General features: G+C 34.9%; 1 protein-coding gene across 8 annotated transcripts in view; it reads right to left on the bottom strand.

Annotated features, from left to right (window-relative positions):
* Nucleotides 1-16,040, bottom strand: part of FN1 (fibronectin 1) — an 81,935-nt gene that overhangs the window by 36,526 nt on the left and 29,369 nt on the right. For all 8 annotated transcript variants that reach the window (XM_074298753.1, XM_074298754.1, XM_074298755.1 and 5 more), the window contains exons 14-21: nucleotides 14,129-14,309; nucleotides 13,690-13,866; nucleotides 12,616-12,744; nucleotides 12,424-12,513; nucleotides 10,966-11,160; nucleotides 10,044-10,316; nucleotides 6,096-6,362; nucleotides 1,621-1,715 (exon numbers count right to left, since the gene is read on the bottom strand). In XM_074298753.1, coding sequence (XP_074154854.1) covers nucleotides 1,621-1,715; nucleotides 6,096-6,362; nucleotides 10,044-10,316; nucleotides 10,966-11,160; nucleotides 12,424-12,513; nucleotides 12,616-12,744; nucleotides 13,690-13,866; nucleotides 14,129-14,309 — 1,407 coding nt within the window. The remainder of the gene's footprint in view (nucleotides 1-1,620; nucleotides 1,716-6,095; nucleotides 6,363-10,043; nucleotides 10,317-10,965; nucleotides 11,161-12,423; nucleotides 12,514-12,615; nucleotides 12,745-13,689; nucleotides 13,867-14,128; nucleotides 14,310-16,040) is intronic.

Below are 16,040 nucleotides of genomic sequence, written 5' to 3'. Positions count from 1 at the left end.
TCTACCTCATAGGATAATTATGGGGCTCAACAATAAGATAATGTGCCTAAGTTACTATGAAAATGAAGTATAAAATTTCAGTTATTATTATTATAATCCTTTCCTATTGGGAAAGATACATTCCCAAATCCTATGGACACTGATGTAGTTGGGGGGGGGGTCTCAGGGCAAAACCCAGTGTCTATTTTTTTTTTTTTAAAGATTGACATGTTAGGAGTTCTCTTGCCTTCTTGTGTTGTCTCTATCACTTACTAGCCTTATGGCCTTGAGCCTCACATGAAATAATATTTATAGAGGCTTAGCACAGTGTCTGGAATATAGTAGGCACTTAATAGATGCTTGTTCCTTTCCATTTTCTCTTTCTATTTGCTTCTTACTCTGAAAAAATGGAGCATAATGCTACTTCTATCTAATTCACAGGAGTGTGCTAAGGAATAGATGAGATAATGTGTATGAAAAAGGCTCTGTGAACTGTGGTATCCTATGAAACTGCAAAATATTTAATTTTCATCATTATTTGATGGCCAGAGATTTCTTTAACTCTGTTTTAATGAAACCTATTCATGAACAGAAAGCTTTTTGGCTGTAGGTTAAGGGACAACAGCAGGTGTTGTACCTTGTAGAGAAAAAAAGTAAAAACCCAAAGATTTTTTAGGGATATATAGTACAAAGACTGAGCTAGAGAGGGCCCCTTATCTTGTCCAGGCTGAAAGTACAGAGGATTATTGTGATCCCATTGTGAGCCTTTATTGTTAATCTCATTATTGACTTTCACAGGAGCTTTTCTTACCTAGGCCAGGCCTTCTGCTCCTGAGAAATTAACTATATTGGTGCCAGACTTAGTTTAGAAACCCAACTCAGTACTCCCATTAGCAAGGATTACATGTGTTCCCCATTATACTTGGTCCCAAACACTTTGAAGCTGTGAATATTCCTTCCATTACAGAAAAATGTTTTACAAGTGAAGAATCCAATATTGCTTTGAAATTTTACAAATAATAAAAATTTTGATTTTAAATTTAAAAAAATTTTGATATTAACATGTTATTTTATCAGTGTTAATTATGGGCATAGGCTTTTTATATAAAAAAAATTTTCTGGAAGCCAGTATGGAATATAGAGGAAGTGTCAGATGGCACAGTATTTGCATGAATATCCATATATTACCTCAAACTCTTAATGATTTAACACAAAAAACCTCAAACCCCAAAATATTACATAAATATTACATAGATCAGTACTGATCTATGGTCAATTATATTAAAAATTATTCTAAAACAAGAATTTAATTATAATGATGATGATGTTATTCATTGGTTTTCAAATATTCCTTCCCTTAAAAAAAAAAAAGCTAAAATATTAAATCAGCCATTTACCTAGAGGAAATTAGTTGTAATATGTAATGAGAATCACTGAACAAAAAACTGTTAGAATAGATAAAAATGTTATTGTCAAAGGATATTAAGTGAATATTTCCTGAACTTATGGATGATACTCATGTAAATCATTATAGATGCAAATTTTCTATATTTTCTGAAGTCTTCATTTTCTTCTAAAAATAGAGACAAAATATCAGAGTGCCTCCAGAGGTCTTTAAGGTTAAAATACTACTCCACTTACCTTAAAACCGATTCTTGGAGCTGGTGTCCAGGTGATGATAATCGTTGTTTCAGTCACTTCTGTATTGTAATGAGGAATGGAACTGGCAGGTTGCACTGTAGAGTGAAATAAATCAATGAATAAGCCACGTTCAAGTGTATCTACTCTAGACTTTGAAATCCTCTAGCACATAACACAAACTTACATAAATATTTTAAACCCTCCTTGGAATTTTACAACCTTAACTTTAATATTCTATTTGTCTTGATTTCTTAATGGCCAAGGCAATTCTGGTAACAATATATCTTCTTCTATATGCTCCTTTTAATTAAAAACATTTTCTAAGTCAAGTTGGCCACAAGAAATAGTGACTATAATTTTAGAGTTCTCATGTTCAAAGAATAACTAAACAACAAGCATGTTACTTTGTAGATTAAGATTTTTTAAAAGTATTTTAGTAGCATACTACCTCATATGGGCTAACAGCTTTTTAAAAAAAATCATCCTTTTGCTTCTTGTTTTGGATGCAGAGGAACCACAAAAGAATTTGTGACATTATATTACCAAAATCTTAGTTGCTAGCTAACATATGTAAAGTGGGATCAAAGAGATAATATTGTTAAAACATTTAGCATGATACTTGGAATTTAGGAAGCATTATTTAAATGTTTATTTTCTTTCCTGTTATATAAATGTCAATAATGATGATAATGATGACATAGTCACAGATTTTGTTTTTTATAGGACATTTTCTACTCGGATCATGCAAATATTAAAATCTCGTTATTATCATCACTTCCCCTTGAAGACACCTTAATATTCTTATTCAAAAATAGCATCTATTTGATGATTCTAAAATCAGAGAACAGAGCAAAAGTTATTTTGAGACTCCTAGAATCTTCACCACATGCTTATTTCCCTTAGTAGAGACCTGATGTTTACAATAAGAAAAGAAAAGGGCCTTGTATAAGTATGGCTTGAGGTAGACATTTCCAACAGTCTTAAAATATCACCCCACATTTAGAACTTGTGAAAAGATCTGGATGGAAAGGTAAAAGGAGGTTTTTAATGAACAGAGCAGGCTCTCCCATGACTCATCCTTTCCAGCTCAGATGAAGGAAAGGCAGCTCATCTCTAAAACGGAGAGAACCACTCTTGGATTCAGTGAGGTAAGTTCTCAGTGAGCGAGGTGGCCAATTTGAAGGATGTCCAATGTATTAACTGGGCAGGCCTGAAGGAAAATTGTTAAGCAGACAAAGCTTGTCTTTAGCAGCAGCCTTCTCTCTGTCCTATTTGGGGAAATCCCTTAATATTGGCTCAAATGACTTTTTTTTTCCTATGCTCTTACTGTTTCCAATATAAAAATCTGCTCTCGTGAAAATATGATAAATCCATTCCCACTCAAGCATTAGTGACTGTTAAAGGCTTTAAAGATTGTCCTTCTTATAGGCATTTTTATTTTAAAAAGGGCAGAATAGCTACTAATCCTGCAATCAGGTCACAGTAAGTGGTTACTTAGTATGTCTACAGCTAAGAACCAGTTGGTGTGATACTGAAACTCAGCAATGGTGAATTCCTTTTAGACAATAATGCCATCTAACATTTATAAGAGTGATATTTGCCAAAGGATATCTGAAGTAAAAAGTGACAACTTTCTGTTGTGATTTCCTCCTCATGTGAACAAGGCTCTAACATTGGTTATCTTTCTAGAACTTTAACAGGCTCTCAAACTATGGTTTGATAAGCAACTTGTGTTAAGAAAATAATTCAGGGGAAGAAAAAATCCCAAACTATACACACCATGATATCAAACAAAAACTTTGACTTGGACTATACGTTATAGATTCTAGCAGCTTTGCTAATGCCTAATCAATAATTAACTAGTAATTAATGCTAATTACTGCCTAAAGGACATATGTACCTGATTATTCTTCTAGGAGAACAGACTTGGAATCAGACATAAGAGTGGATTCATATCCTGCTTCTAATTCTAGCCTAGGTGGTCTTGGGGAAGTCACATAACTGCTCTGTCTTATGTTACTCTTGAGTTTACGAAGTAAGAAAATGTTGTTATCTGTTTTGTCACTCTGGTATCTACACACAGTAAGGAAACCAGAACTTACATGTATCCTGCCAGAAACTCAACATGGAGTAGATTCCATTTACAAAAAACAGCTCTTACCTCTACCATCTTCTATCTAGTACCCATCTGAAGCCTTAATTTGAAGCCTGAACTATTATTATAATGCTATTATTAGTCCCCTAAAAATGATTTTTTTTTGCTTATACTCCGCTACCCTAAATATATTTCACAGTGATGACAAAGTTATTGTCCTATGGTAGAGATCTGCTCATATCACTCCTTTGTTCAAAACCCTTCTCACTACTGCCTTTTTGAATACAGTTAAAAATTCTTAATATCTCTATTATTTTTTTTTTGTTTGTTTTAAGGTCCTTAACTACCTGGGATCACTTTACCTTTCTTAGAGCTTCCCTCACCTCCAGCTAAACTGGGTCTCTCAGTACCTTTCAAACATGTTTCAAACTTCTTCAAAGCATCTTTAGTTTTGACTGTACCTTCGATTTCTGAACAAGCCACTGCTCCTTCACATTTGTGAGAGGTCTAAAATGTTCTCTACAAATTGAGGTGAACATTCAATCACCAGTCTGATAGATTAGATTGCCTAAAAGGATATTTGAAAAGCTTCTATGTTGACATGTCTGCTTTGACATAATTGAAACCGTTTTTCCTTTAATGGAGGCTGTATCTAACAAAGAAAGGCCACAAAAACTTCTATTGTGTAAAAGAGCTCTCAGAAACAAGCATGATAGTTTTCTGAGCATTTTAAAAACCATTTCTAAAAAGTTTTTTTTTTTTTAAGCAATCTTAGGATACTCTTCTCTCTTAATAGTATAGTTCCCGTAGGTCATTACAAGGAAGAAATTGATCCTTTGGTGATAAATTACATAATAGCATGGTTAGGAACACTGAATTATTGATTTTCTCTTATAATAAGGAATCATTTAATATGATTAAATGGAAATGTCATTTTCATTGAGTGAAGGTACAATAATTAGGGGTGAAAGTAAGCTACCTGACCAAGCCCCATTCATCAAATTTAAATGTGGGATAAATTTTGAAACACATTAGAAATTCCCAGGGAAGGAATCAGTTCACACTTGAAATGATTTTAAATAAAATTCTAGTCAATACCTGTACAGTTTATATTCATGTACAAACCTATCTCCAATTCCAATTGCGATCAATAGAAATCATGACAACATGGGCTGCAGCTGAGAAACTCAAAGGTCCTTATCCTGGGAAGTCTATTTTCATTAGGTTAAAAGTGAATCTTATTGACTAAAAACAGCACATGTTTAATGAAGGCTGCCTGTCACCCATCCATTTCATTCCCTTCAATGAGCATGATCTGCTGAAAGCATTTGGAAGACAATGTACATCACTCATGCCTATCAGAGGTTTTCAATTTGCCAAGGAAAAAAATGAGTGTAGAGGCTGCCATATTTCAAGATACTCATCTCAATGAACACGTAGTGTTCAGCTAGAAATAAAGGTTTACACTTCCCTTTGTAATGTCAATGGGAAGGCACTTAATAGAAATAACTTTGTGAATACGGTCCTTTATTATAATGTCATTGCATTTAGGGTGGTAGATTTAAGACCATTTTCTATAAAACAATTTCAAGAGAAGAGCAGATGTGCATATGCTCACAATTTATTGTCCAGTCTTTATTGCTATGGAATTTAAAAGCCTTTTAAAAAATCTGCTGTGCTCTGTAGAAGTATTTTAATCTGCTCCTGATAATGCCATCCTAAATAAAAGAATGAATTGTTTCTTGGTTTGGCTATTCTGTTTGCTTTTTATGCATAGTATTGGAGGGTTTGAATATCAGTTTGAACATTACAAAGTCCTTTAACCTCTCTATGCAAATTTTTTATATCTTTTAAATAAAGATAATGATATTCCTTGTACCTCTTATAGTACTCTTACAAGGAAAGAGCTTTGTAAACTCTAAAGCCTTTGAGAATGTAATTTATCTTTATTACTCTTCAGTGTAGCTGTTAGCCCCTGTCTTATACCCATTGGCTAACATCCAGTAACTTTAAAATATTAATGGAAAGGCATGAATTCTGATTTTTTCTTTATTTCTCCATATCCTGATCTAACTGGTCTTTGGGGACTTATTTGGTTAGAAAGGATTATAGAATTTGAGAGGTAGGAAGGATCTCAGCAGCCATCTAATCCAACATATACACAAAAGGAACTCTCCCTGTGCCATATCCAACTAGTGGTCATCTATTTGAACTGAATTCAATTTTCAACCAGTCATGTAACCATCTGTGCTATAAATTATGTCCCAGTATAAAATGCATTAATGAAAATACTTTCTTTTGAAAAATGACTTTGCATATAGGAGATCTACATAATAGAATTTGACCAAATCAATGTCACTTGTACAGAGGTTTGACTTACAGGTAGTGAAGATTCCAGTTTGCTTAGGACTTTGTTGATTGCCTTTGACAGCCACCAGGGAAGCAGTATACTCAGATCCTGGTTGCAGATTCCTCAATGGATATTGTGTGGCAGATGGTCCCACATTATATTGCTTAGGTTGGTTTCCCCTAGTAGGGCTCACAATCAGTCGATATCCTGCTATCCTGGCACGAGGTGGAGTCCAGGTAACCAAGACTGTGGTGTCAGTCTCATTGACAAACCTTAAGTTAGTAGGAGCATCCAGTTCTAAAAAAGAAGGCAAAGGAATGAATAAGGAATAGGGCATTTTGTTCAGGCAATATTTAAATGATCAATGAACTAGAGATAGCAACATACACCTATCCTGACAAGGTTAAAATTTTGTGGGCAAACCAAAACAAAAAAGAAATACCAAGTCTGTTTTTACCTAGATGGATAAGTGGCCCAGAAAATAGAGAGTTGGGATTGAAGTTACAAAAAAGGCTCGAATTCAAATTTAGCCTAGGCACTTTGTTATCTGGATGACTCTGGCAAGTCATTTAATTTTTCCTCAGCCTTAATTTCTTCATCTTTGAAATGGAGATAACAACTTACCTCCTAGTGTGGTATTTGAGATACTTGTACAAATTTATACGAACAAGATATTTGTGAAATATTTTGCAAATCATAAAAATTTCCATAAACACTAGAAATATAAATATAAGTATCATGATTACTGTCTTGTAATCTCCTATGTTAGAACATAAGTTCCATGAAGATAGGGACTGTCTTTGCTTTTTCTTTGTAATCTCAGAACTTAGCTCAGTTTCTGGTACATAGAAAAGGTTTAAGTTGTTGATTTATTTATTGATTGACATAGACACTTTACTAAATATCACCTGGGGCTTGTAAAACTGCTGCTATCCCTGAATGACACTTCTTATTGTATTAATTACAATGTATGATTTTCCCATCATTGTATACACAAAATAAAGGAAAATAAATCTATTTTATGATAGAAAATTTCTATTATATTTCTTTTCATATTACTTGGAGAAATTAAATATTTTCTTCATGTGACCCAAGTAAAGATAATACTTTTCACTTGTAGTAGTATAGTTTAGTACCTGCCTTCTGGGTTAAGAACTATTCATGTTGAAATTTGTGGATGGTTTAGCTTCATGATTATTTAGTGTGGGAGTTTTAAAGTGTGTGTGTGTTGTGTATGTGTGTGTGTGTCTTTGTCTATGTGTATGAGAAAGACAGAGACAAAGAGACAGAAAGAAAGCGAGAGACAAAGAGATACACACACAGAAAAAGAGAGAGAGAAAGAGAGAGAAAGAGAGAGAGAGAGTGAAAAAGAGTGAGAGAGCGCGTTATGTGCTCCTCTGGTAGTGAAACCTACAGACTCCTCGGAATAATGTTTTCAAATCATAAAATTAAGTACATAGAATTATAAGGGAAACCACAATCATATTGAAAGAGTTATCAAAATATTTAAAAAATTTGCAAAGCCCAAGCTAAAAATTTCTGGCTTACCAGAAAATACCTGGGTTGTAGAATTGGAACAAGTGGGATCTAATTCGAGATTTGATGATTAATCACTGTATGACCTTAAATCTTTTCAGTCTCTTATGTGTTAGGCACTGTGCTGAATATTGGGAATATAAACAATGGTGAGATAGTGCCTACCTTCAAGGAACTTGCAATTTAATGGGAGAGACAACATTCAAACAAATATTTACAAAACAAAGAATAAACAAGAAATAATTAACAGAGGAAAGGAGCTGGAATTAAGAAGGTTTGAGAAAGGTTTTTGTAAAAGAAGAGAGAGAGAGAGAGCATTCCAGGGATGGAGTCAGCCAGAGAAAGTGTCTGAAACTGAGAGATGGAGTCTTGTTCTTGGAACAGCCAGAAAGAAAGTCGGTGTTGCTGGATCAAAGACTACGTATTGGGGATTCAGGTGTAAGAAGATAGAAAAGTTTGCAAAGGGCTTTGAAGGCCAAAGAGAGTTTTTTATATTTGATCCTGGAGATGATTATGGAGCCCTTGGAGTTCATTGAAATGATAAGACTTGTGCCTTAAAAAAAATTGCTTTAGTGGCTGAATGGGGGATGTTCTGGAGTGAGAAAAGATTTGAGGCAGACAGACTCACCATCAAGCTCTGGCAGTAGTCCAGGTGTGAGATGACAAGAGACAGTACCAGAGTAATGACAGCATCAGAGGAGAAAGGGGGTATATTCCAGAGTTGTTACAAAGGTGAAACAAGCAGACTTCGGCATCAGCTTGAAAGATCATGAGGAGTCCAAGATGACTCCTAGTATATGATGGTTTTCAGTAAAAGGGAAATTGAGGGGAGGGATTACGGGGAAAGATAATGTATTATATTTGGGAGATATTTAATTTAAAATGTCCATTGGACATCCAGTTTAGGTTTCTGCAAGGCAGATGGACATGCAAAACTGGAAGTCAGCCGAAAGGACAGGGTAGTTTAAGTAGGTTTAGGAATCATCACCATAAAGATGATAATTAAATCCATGGGAGCTGATTAGACCAACCTCTCTTGGTTTGTTTCTTTATAAAATGAATAGGTTTAAATTTATAAATTCTAAGCTCCCTAACAGCTTTCCACCCAATGATTTTCATTGTCCAAAATTTTAGGTCCTAATTTGCCTTTATAATATCCCAAACAACCACTAAAACTTTCAGTGAAAGAAAGGTTAAATGGCAATTAATCTTCCTGTTTAGTAGTAAGCTGAGGTAAGGTCCTAGCTATATTTAACCATTGGTATATTTTGTATTAAAAGGGTCTGAAAAAAGGTTTCCTGTAAAAGATAGAATTTTAGTTAGGACTTAAAGGAAGCCAAGGGGGTCTATTGGTAGAGATGAGGAAGAAGAGCATTTCAGGAATGAGGAACATCTCTCATGAAATTCTATTTGACACACAAATACCACCTTATATTTTTATATCCTTTACACGGTTCATTATAAAGCTGATTGTAGTGATCACCATCCTAACAGCAAGATTTGCAAAATGCTTTATATATACATGATGTTCTCACTTGATCCTCACAACAACCCTGAGTGGGTTATTATTCCCATTTTTATTATTATCTCTATATTTTACAGATAAAGAAACTGAGGCTGAGAGGGATTAAGTTACTTGCCCAAATCACATAATTAATAAATAACTGAGGCAATATCTGAATCCAGGTCTTTGTTACTACGTGTCTAATTTATAACTATAATCTTAAAATAGTTTTTTTTTGTTTTCAAAATACATACAAAGATAGTTTTCAATATTCACCCTTGCAAAACCTCATGTTCCAATTTTTTCTCCCTCCCTTCCCTCACTCCCTCCCCTAGATAGCAAGTAATCCAATATATGTATGACTATAATTCTAATGTTACAAAAGGGCTCTAAAATTTGCTGATCACAATGAAAACTAGTTTGCAAGTAGCAATAGATGATAACAATAATAATTGTGATGACATTAAGATTTGCAAAGTGCTTTTCAAATAGATTAATAGCTAAAAGAGACTCTAGTAATGTGGAGTTCCCTTCTTTTATAAATGCTTTGTCCAAGGTAAGACACTAACTACCAAAGGACCACCCAGGATGGCATGCCCTCATCAAAGAAAATTCTGTGCTCCATAAGCAAAGCAGAATTGCAGAACTCAAATGTGCGATGCACAAATTTAGAGACAACTTCACTTCGAATGTTCATGTGGACTATTTGTGTCCAACCTGTAGTAGAGCCTTCTGAACTCTGAACTTCTGATCAGCCACAGTGATGAGCATGACCCCAACAAGGACAATAACCAACCAACCAATCAAAGTCAGATGGCAGAATCCAATTCTGACTTACTCTAACTTCAAATTCAACACTCTTTCTATTACATCAACTGACCTCAAAGGTTTCATATTGTACTTTAAGAAAGAAGAATTTGGGTAACAAAAAAACTTACTAGTGGTCTGTTCTCCTGTCAGTGGAGTGCTCTCTTTTCCATGGTTCACTGCAAAGATCTTGAAGTAATAGGTGACTCCAGGGGAGAGCCCAGTGACCTCAGCAAAAGTACTCCTGCTGACTGGCAGCGTTTGTCCATGCTCCCCAGGAAGATTGACAGGGACCACATCCACCCGGTAGCCAGTCACTGCACTATCAGGGGGGCTCCACATGATGGTGACTTTGACATCTGTCACTTCCACAAACTGCAGATCCTTAGGAGGAGGAACTTTGTCTAAAAATATGAAATGAGGGATCAATAAACTGTCATTTAAAATCACTGTTGAAAATTTATAATATATATTTTTAAAAACAATATAAAAAAAAGGAGAAAGGAAGAAGATACTATAAACTTCTTAAAACCGAGGATTATGTCTTTGAATCCTCAGGCTTTGTACATAGTTGGAGCTTAAAACAAAACTTGTTGAATTAAATTGATTATAACATTTTCCACTAAAAATGTTTTCCCATTTTATTGTCATGACTTAAGTTTTGGCCTCTGATACTTTTTAATTGGAATGTTTAAATAAGAGAATGTGTTTCCAGAATTTATATTCCCAGCCAAAAAAAATCATTACAATGACATATATTATGCTTTTTCCTTTTACTGAACACTTAAGAGAACTTGGTGTACATCTGCCTTACCTTTAATACTTTAGTAAAGCTACAGAAGAACTACATATGGTTCATTTTTAGTCAGAGATAACTAAGAGCACATAAAGTGGCCATTTTAGCTAAAATGTCACCAAAACTACTTGCACATATGAGGCATTGGCATAGAGGTAAAACTCTCCTCCAAGGACACTGCTTTCTTTCTTTTGCACAACACAAAACTTACTGAATAAATAGTATGTTTGATAATGTCATCACAAATTGAATGTTACCTGGACGCTGAACTCCAGTGGTTTCTTGCTGAATGAAGATGGGAGCACTTTCTTGATTTTCTTCCACAGCATAAATAGTGATGTTATATTGAACCCCAGGTTGCAAGTCACTAAGAGTTACAGAATTAGCAGTTTCTGGGAGATTGAGCTCTGTGCTGCTTCCTTCAACTGATGGGGCATAGACTATTCTGTAACCTATAAGACCAAAAATAATGTAATGTATTTTTCCTTTAAGCAAACAATTATTTGATAACTTTTCCTAATTTTAGAGATCACAGTCCTTCGATTATTATAGGCTCTTAGTGGGCAGGGACTGTGTCTTTGAAGCAGTGCCTAACACAGTGCTAAGCATACAGTGATTTAAAAAATGTTTGCTGAATTGAACTGAATAATGGTATCATTTGCAAAAAATGACCATCTGTTCTTGCATTTTAACACAGGAGCAAATAAAAAAACCAAAAAAAGAGAGAAAGACACTGAAGAATTTTAACATTTTCCTTAGACAAGCAATTTCAATCATGTATTTTCAATCAATTTCAATCATGTAATTTCAAACAATGTAGACCTGCAATTTCTCTGCAATTCATAGCCTGAATATTGTAGATCAGGGTGCTGAGAAGGGAAGTTCTTGATCACACAGCTAACATGTGTCAGACTAAGATTAGGCCCCAAGTCTTTCTGATCCTGAGACTAGTTTTTTTTTTATTTTCTATACAACAATAACTCAGAATATACCATATAAAGGTTCATGTAAATGCTCAAAAAGAAACAGCAGGGTTAAAACTTTTGTAACAAATAGTTGTGCTTACTGAGCTTGGAATAATTTATTATATAAAGTTACTATAAGATTTTTAAGGCCAGGGATTTTTATTATATTCCCAGCCTTTAAACATAGTAAGTACTTTAAAAAATGTTTGTTAATCATAATGGGTTGAAATAATGAAAGGAGAATCTCCTTTTTAATTCTTCTTCCACAGTTTTCCTTTGAATTTGGTCTTTAGGGGAATTACCTACTTAAAATAGATTAGAAAAAAATGCTATAGTGAGGAATAATGAGAAAATTTTTAAATAGCCTGTAGAAGGCCCAGTTTCATAAACAACAATTTTGCTTTGTCACCATCTGGCTTTTTATACTATATATGGTTGCTATGTATTAAGATCTTACATTTGGAATATATGTCTATATGTAGTATAGTGTGTGTATGTGTGTGTGTGTGTGTATGTGTGTGTGTGTGTGTGTGTGTAAATTGCAGGAGACATGCAATTCTATGTCAGATAGATTAAAAGATCTTCAGTTTGCATCACTTTTTTTTTTGTTGCAAATAACCACATTTCCAGGGAAATCCTAAATTATTAAAACATCTGCTTAACCTTGGTTCAAAATTTGCTCTTTTGCCTCCCCTTCTCCCCAAACTTGGAAGAAACCCTTTTAGTTAAAGGCAGAAGAATTAAACTGACCTGTGATGGGGGCCTGTGGTCTGCTCCAGCGAATGACAATTGAGGTGTCATCTACTCTGTCCACTGCATGGTCAGGAGGAGCATCAGGTGCTGAAAAGTGAAAGGAACAAGGAAGAAATAAAGACATGTCCTCAAAATCAGAGATTTTGTTTTAAAGACAAAGTCTTAGGCAATTGTAAAGTCCAAGCATACCTGTTGTCTGTGAGGTAGACAGGATCAGATTTTGTTCTCCTTCTTCAGAGATCTGATAGACATTTACAATATATTTGCGTCCAGGAAGCAAGTCAGGAATGTTAACAGAAGTGGCGGTGCTTGGAAGATCTTTGAAAAGAAAAACCAAATTTCATAAGCAGATTCTATTCAAGAGCAAAGATAGGAGTCTATCCCAATGCCAACTGTCCTACCATAAAACCCATCAATTTTGATGCACGTAGAAGGTAAAGTGGCAAAATACCTTTTACTCCTATTATTATGATCATTTTTTAAAACTGCAAAACTATTTTAGGGATAAATAATCCAGATTATGCAACCAATAGCAGAGCTAAAATAGAACCATAAATCTTCATTTTGGGAAATGATATGGTTTTCCTTCTAAAATAAGAGTTCCTAATGAGTGTGTGTGTGTGTGTGTGTGTGTGTGTGTGTGTGTGTGTGTGTGTGTGTGTGTATCATGAACACTTTTGGTTGTCTGATAAAACCTTTTCTAAGAAAAATGTTTTGAATGCATAAATAAAATACATAGGATTACATGGATATGAGCTTGGAATAACTTATATGAAGTTGCTTAACAAGTTACTTAAGAAGTTAAGAATGAATGCTCTAAAATATTTTTTCTATTTTGTTTCATCCCATATTCCCTAGAATGTCCTCTTCTATGTCATGACTGATTACCCAATTGTTGTTTTTTTAACCTCAATGGTTTAGACGCTAGTTCTTAAACTAGTTCATGGAATCAAGAGAATTGTCCAGTTGTTGTGCGTGCACTAACTCAATAAATCCTACTTGAAGAATAAGTGGATCAATGAATTAGAGAGGGGGAATGAGGCTTTCCAGGATTTTAGTGGAAAAGTGTGGTACATGCATAAATGTCTATCTCTATATGTTTACAATTATAATATAATGCAACAAAATGCAATTTCAGACTATATTAATCAGCAATTTCAAATTCACACCTGTGTACTTTTTGCCTGATGCTCCCTCTCCTAAAAATGGTATTTTAAAAGAGCCCCCCCGCCAAGTTATATAATGAGTCAAAAGCAAACTTACCAAGGTACTGTGGCTCATCCCCTTCCTCGCTCAGTTCATACTCCACCCGGAATCCAGAGACAGTGTCAGAGGCTGAGACCCATGAGACCACAAAGCTGCTGGCTGTAATTTCCGTAACAGATTCCGAAGTCGCAACAACAGGAGAAAATGGTGTTGTCTCTCCTGTGACTGTGTTGGCTGGATGACACAGAAAGGAAACAGGCTATACATAAAAGAATATCTATTCTGTTACCCCAGAAACTTTTATCCCTCTCCATCCCCAGGGAAAACAATGGTAAAGAATATTTCTGGAGGAATTTGGGCAGGAAAGGGAAGACTACCTTGAGAGCCCATTCCCCAAAGCTTTGGGCAGAAATGGCATAGGCTGGAGTAGAATATCTTGGTAAGAGCTCATTCCCCAAAGCTTTGGGCAGAAATGGCATAAGATGGAGTAACTTACTGGACACAGCAGGGTTGGTGCTGGTGGTAGTGAAGTCAAAACGAGTAACTTCCTTGTGTCCGTAGTGTTGTACACTGATAAGCTGGCCCTCATAAATCACACCAGGCCGTAGACCTTTGATTGTGTAAGAATTTAAGTGACCAGGAATAGTAGCCTCTTTCCAGCGATTTGGAGAATTTTTCTTTAAAAGAAATAAATTAAAACAAAGAAGGTAGTATTTTAAAAATCTCTTGTTTTCCTCAAAATTCTGCTAAGATGACACTTTCTACATTGTCATTTCTGATCTCCTTCAGTTGCTAATGCCCTTCCTCTTAAAAATGTACCTTATATTTAGTATACAATGGACATGGTGTTACCAGTGTTAGAATGTAAGTTTCTTGAGGGCAAAATACTTTTATTTTCTTTATCCCATGTTTCTTTGCTCCAGTCCACTCTTTCAATAAGGGGCTAAACTCCCACTTTGTGGTTTTGGGTTTCCGAGTGGCAAGAGCTCTATTATTTAGGTCTGACCCAGATTAACCCTACCTCATTCTAGCCACCATCATTCAATGTTGCCAGTGCTTGTTTGTTCCAAATTAGGACTTTAGCTTTTTGTCTTTGTGTCTCTAATGCCTCATACAAGAAAACATTTAATAAATATGTATCTTTTCTTTCTTCCTTCCTTCTCTTTTTTCATTTCCCCTTCCTTCCTCCATTCCTTCATTCTTTTTTTTCTTCCTTCTTTCACTCCTTGCTTCTTTCCTCTTACACACTCTATTGTTATTTTTTTTTATCTTGAGTTTCTAGCATAGTGTCCAGCACATGATAGGAGCTTAATAAATGGTTGTCAATTAACCAATTGAATATAGGCAAATATACACAGGGATATAGCAATGAAATAAATTCTCTACTGAAAAGCATCAGGTCCATCCCCTTTTATGAAAATTATTACCAAAATAATCCTTATGACAGGAAGAAGGGGTGGGCAACTGCAACAAGGGTACTTTCATTTTTGCTAGACTATTTATTTTAATTCAGAAACTTAATATGAACAATCTGTTTTGACTTGACTAATTTTATCTCATGTTTGATATCAATATCACTATAACAGAAATCTTTTATTTTGAGATGAAAGTGACCAAAATATTCCATTTTTTAAAGAGTTGGCAAGACCCAACACAGCTCTCTTGCTTTAAAGGGGGAAAAGGGAGAAAACAGAGGGTCTACCTGGCTTAGAAGAACAGTTGTCTGAGTTGGTATAAAACCTACTTCTGGGGTCATCATAAACCAGGTTCATTTGAACTAGTTCAAAGGGAATGAATAGTCCTACAAAAAGTGGTTAGGCGATTTTGGACATGTCTGTAGAAGAAAGTCAGCGATTCCTGTTTGTTTAATTCTTTGCTGCTGTTTACACATCCATATCCTGCCCAAATTCATTCATGTGGTACTCACCACACAAATCTGAGCCGAGTGATAGATGTGGAGTGTGGAACCAACCTTACTTAAAACAGGACATTTGAATATATGCAACTAGACCAATCTTGGCAAGGCAAAATATTATTTGAAATGACTAATATCTGAAGAAGTCTGACCAAATCAGCCAGTATATAAATACTTCAAATATTCAAATGTCCAAATTAGTTGAAGAAATGAGAATAATCATAGCCTTCATCAATCTTAAAGCTTAGCTCACATTTTCAAAAACAAAAATTATAGCTTAAAGCAGGCTATGTACTACAGTATAAGTTTCATCATCTTAAATTTAAACTTTTCTCTCATCATTGTTGTACCTTAAATTCAATGTTGTGTCTTTAATGGTGAGTATAAGGAGAAAAGACTGAGAAATGAGCTTTCAGTTGGTTCAAAAGGAGAAATATTCATCTTTTATTTGTTATTCAAAATCTGTTTCAAAGTTATTAAAACTGTAGCTCTT

This window comes from Sminthopsis crassicaudata, chromosome 3, assembly GCF_048593235.1.
Source record: "Sminthopsis crassicaudata isolate SCR6 chromosome 3, ASM4859323v1, whole genome shotgun sequence".
Taxonomy (NCBI): Eukaryota; Metazoa; Chordata; class Mammalia; order Dasyuromorphia; family Dasyuridae; genus Sminthopsis; species Sminthopsis crassicaudata.
This window is presented reverse-complemented; position numbering and strand designations above follow the sequence as displayed.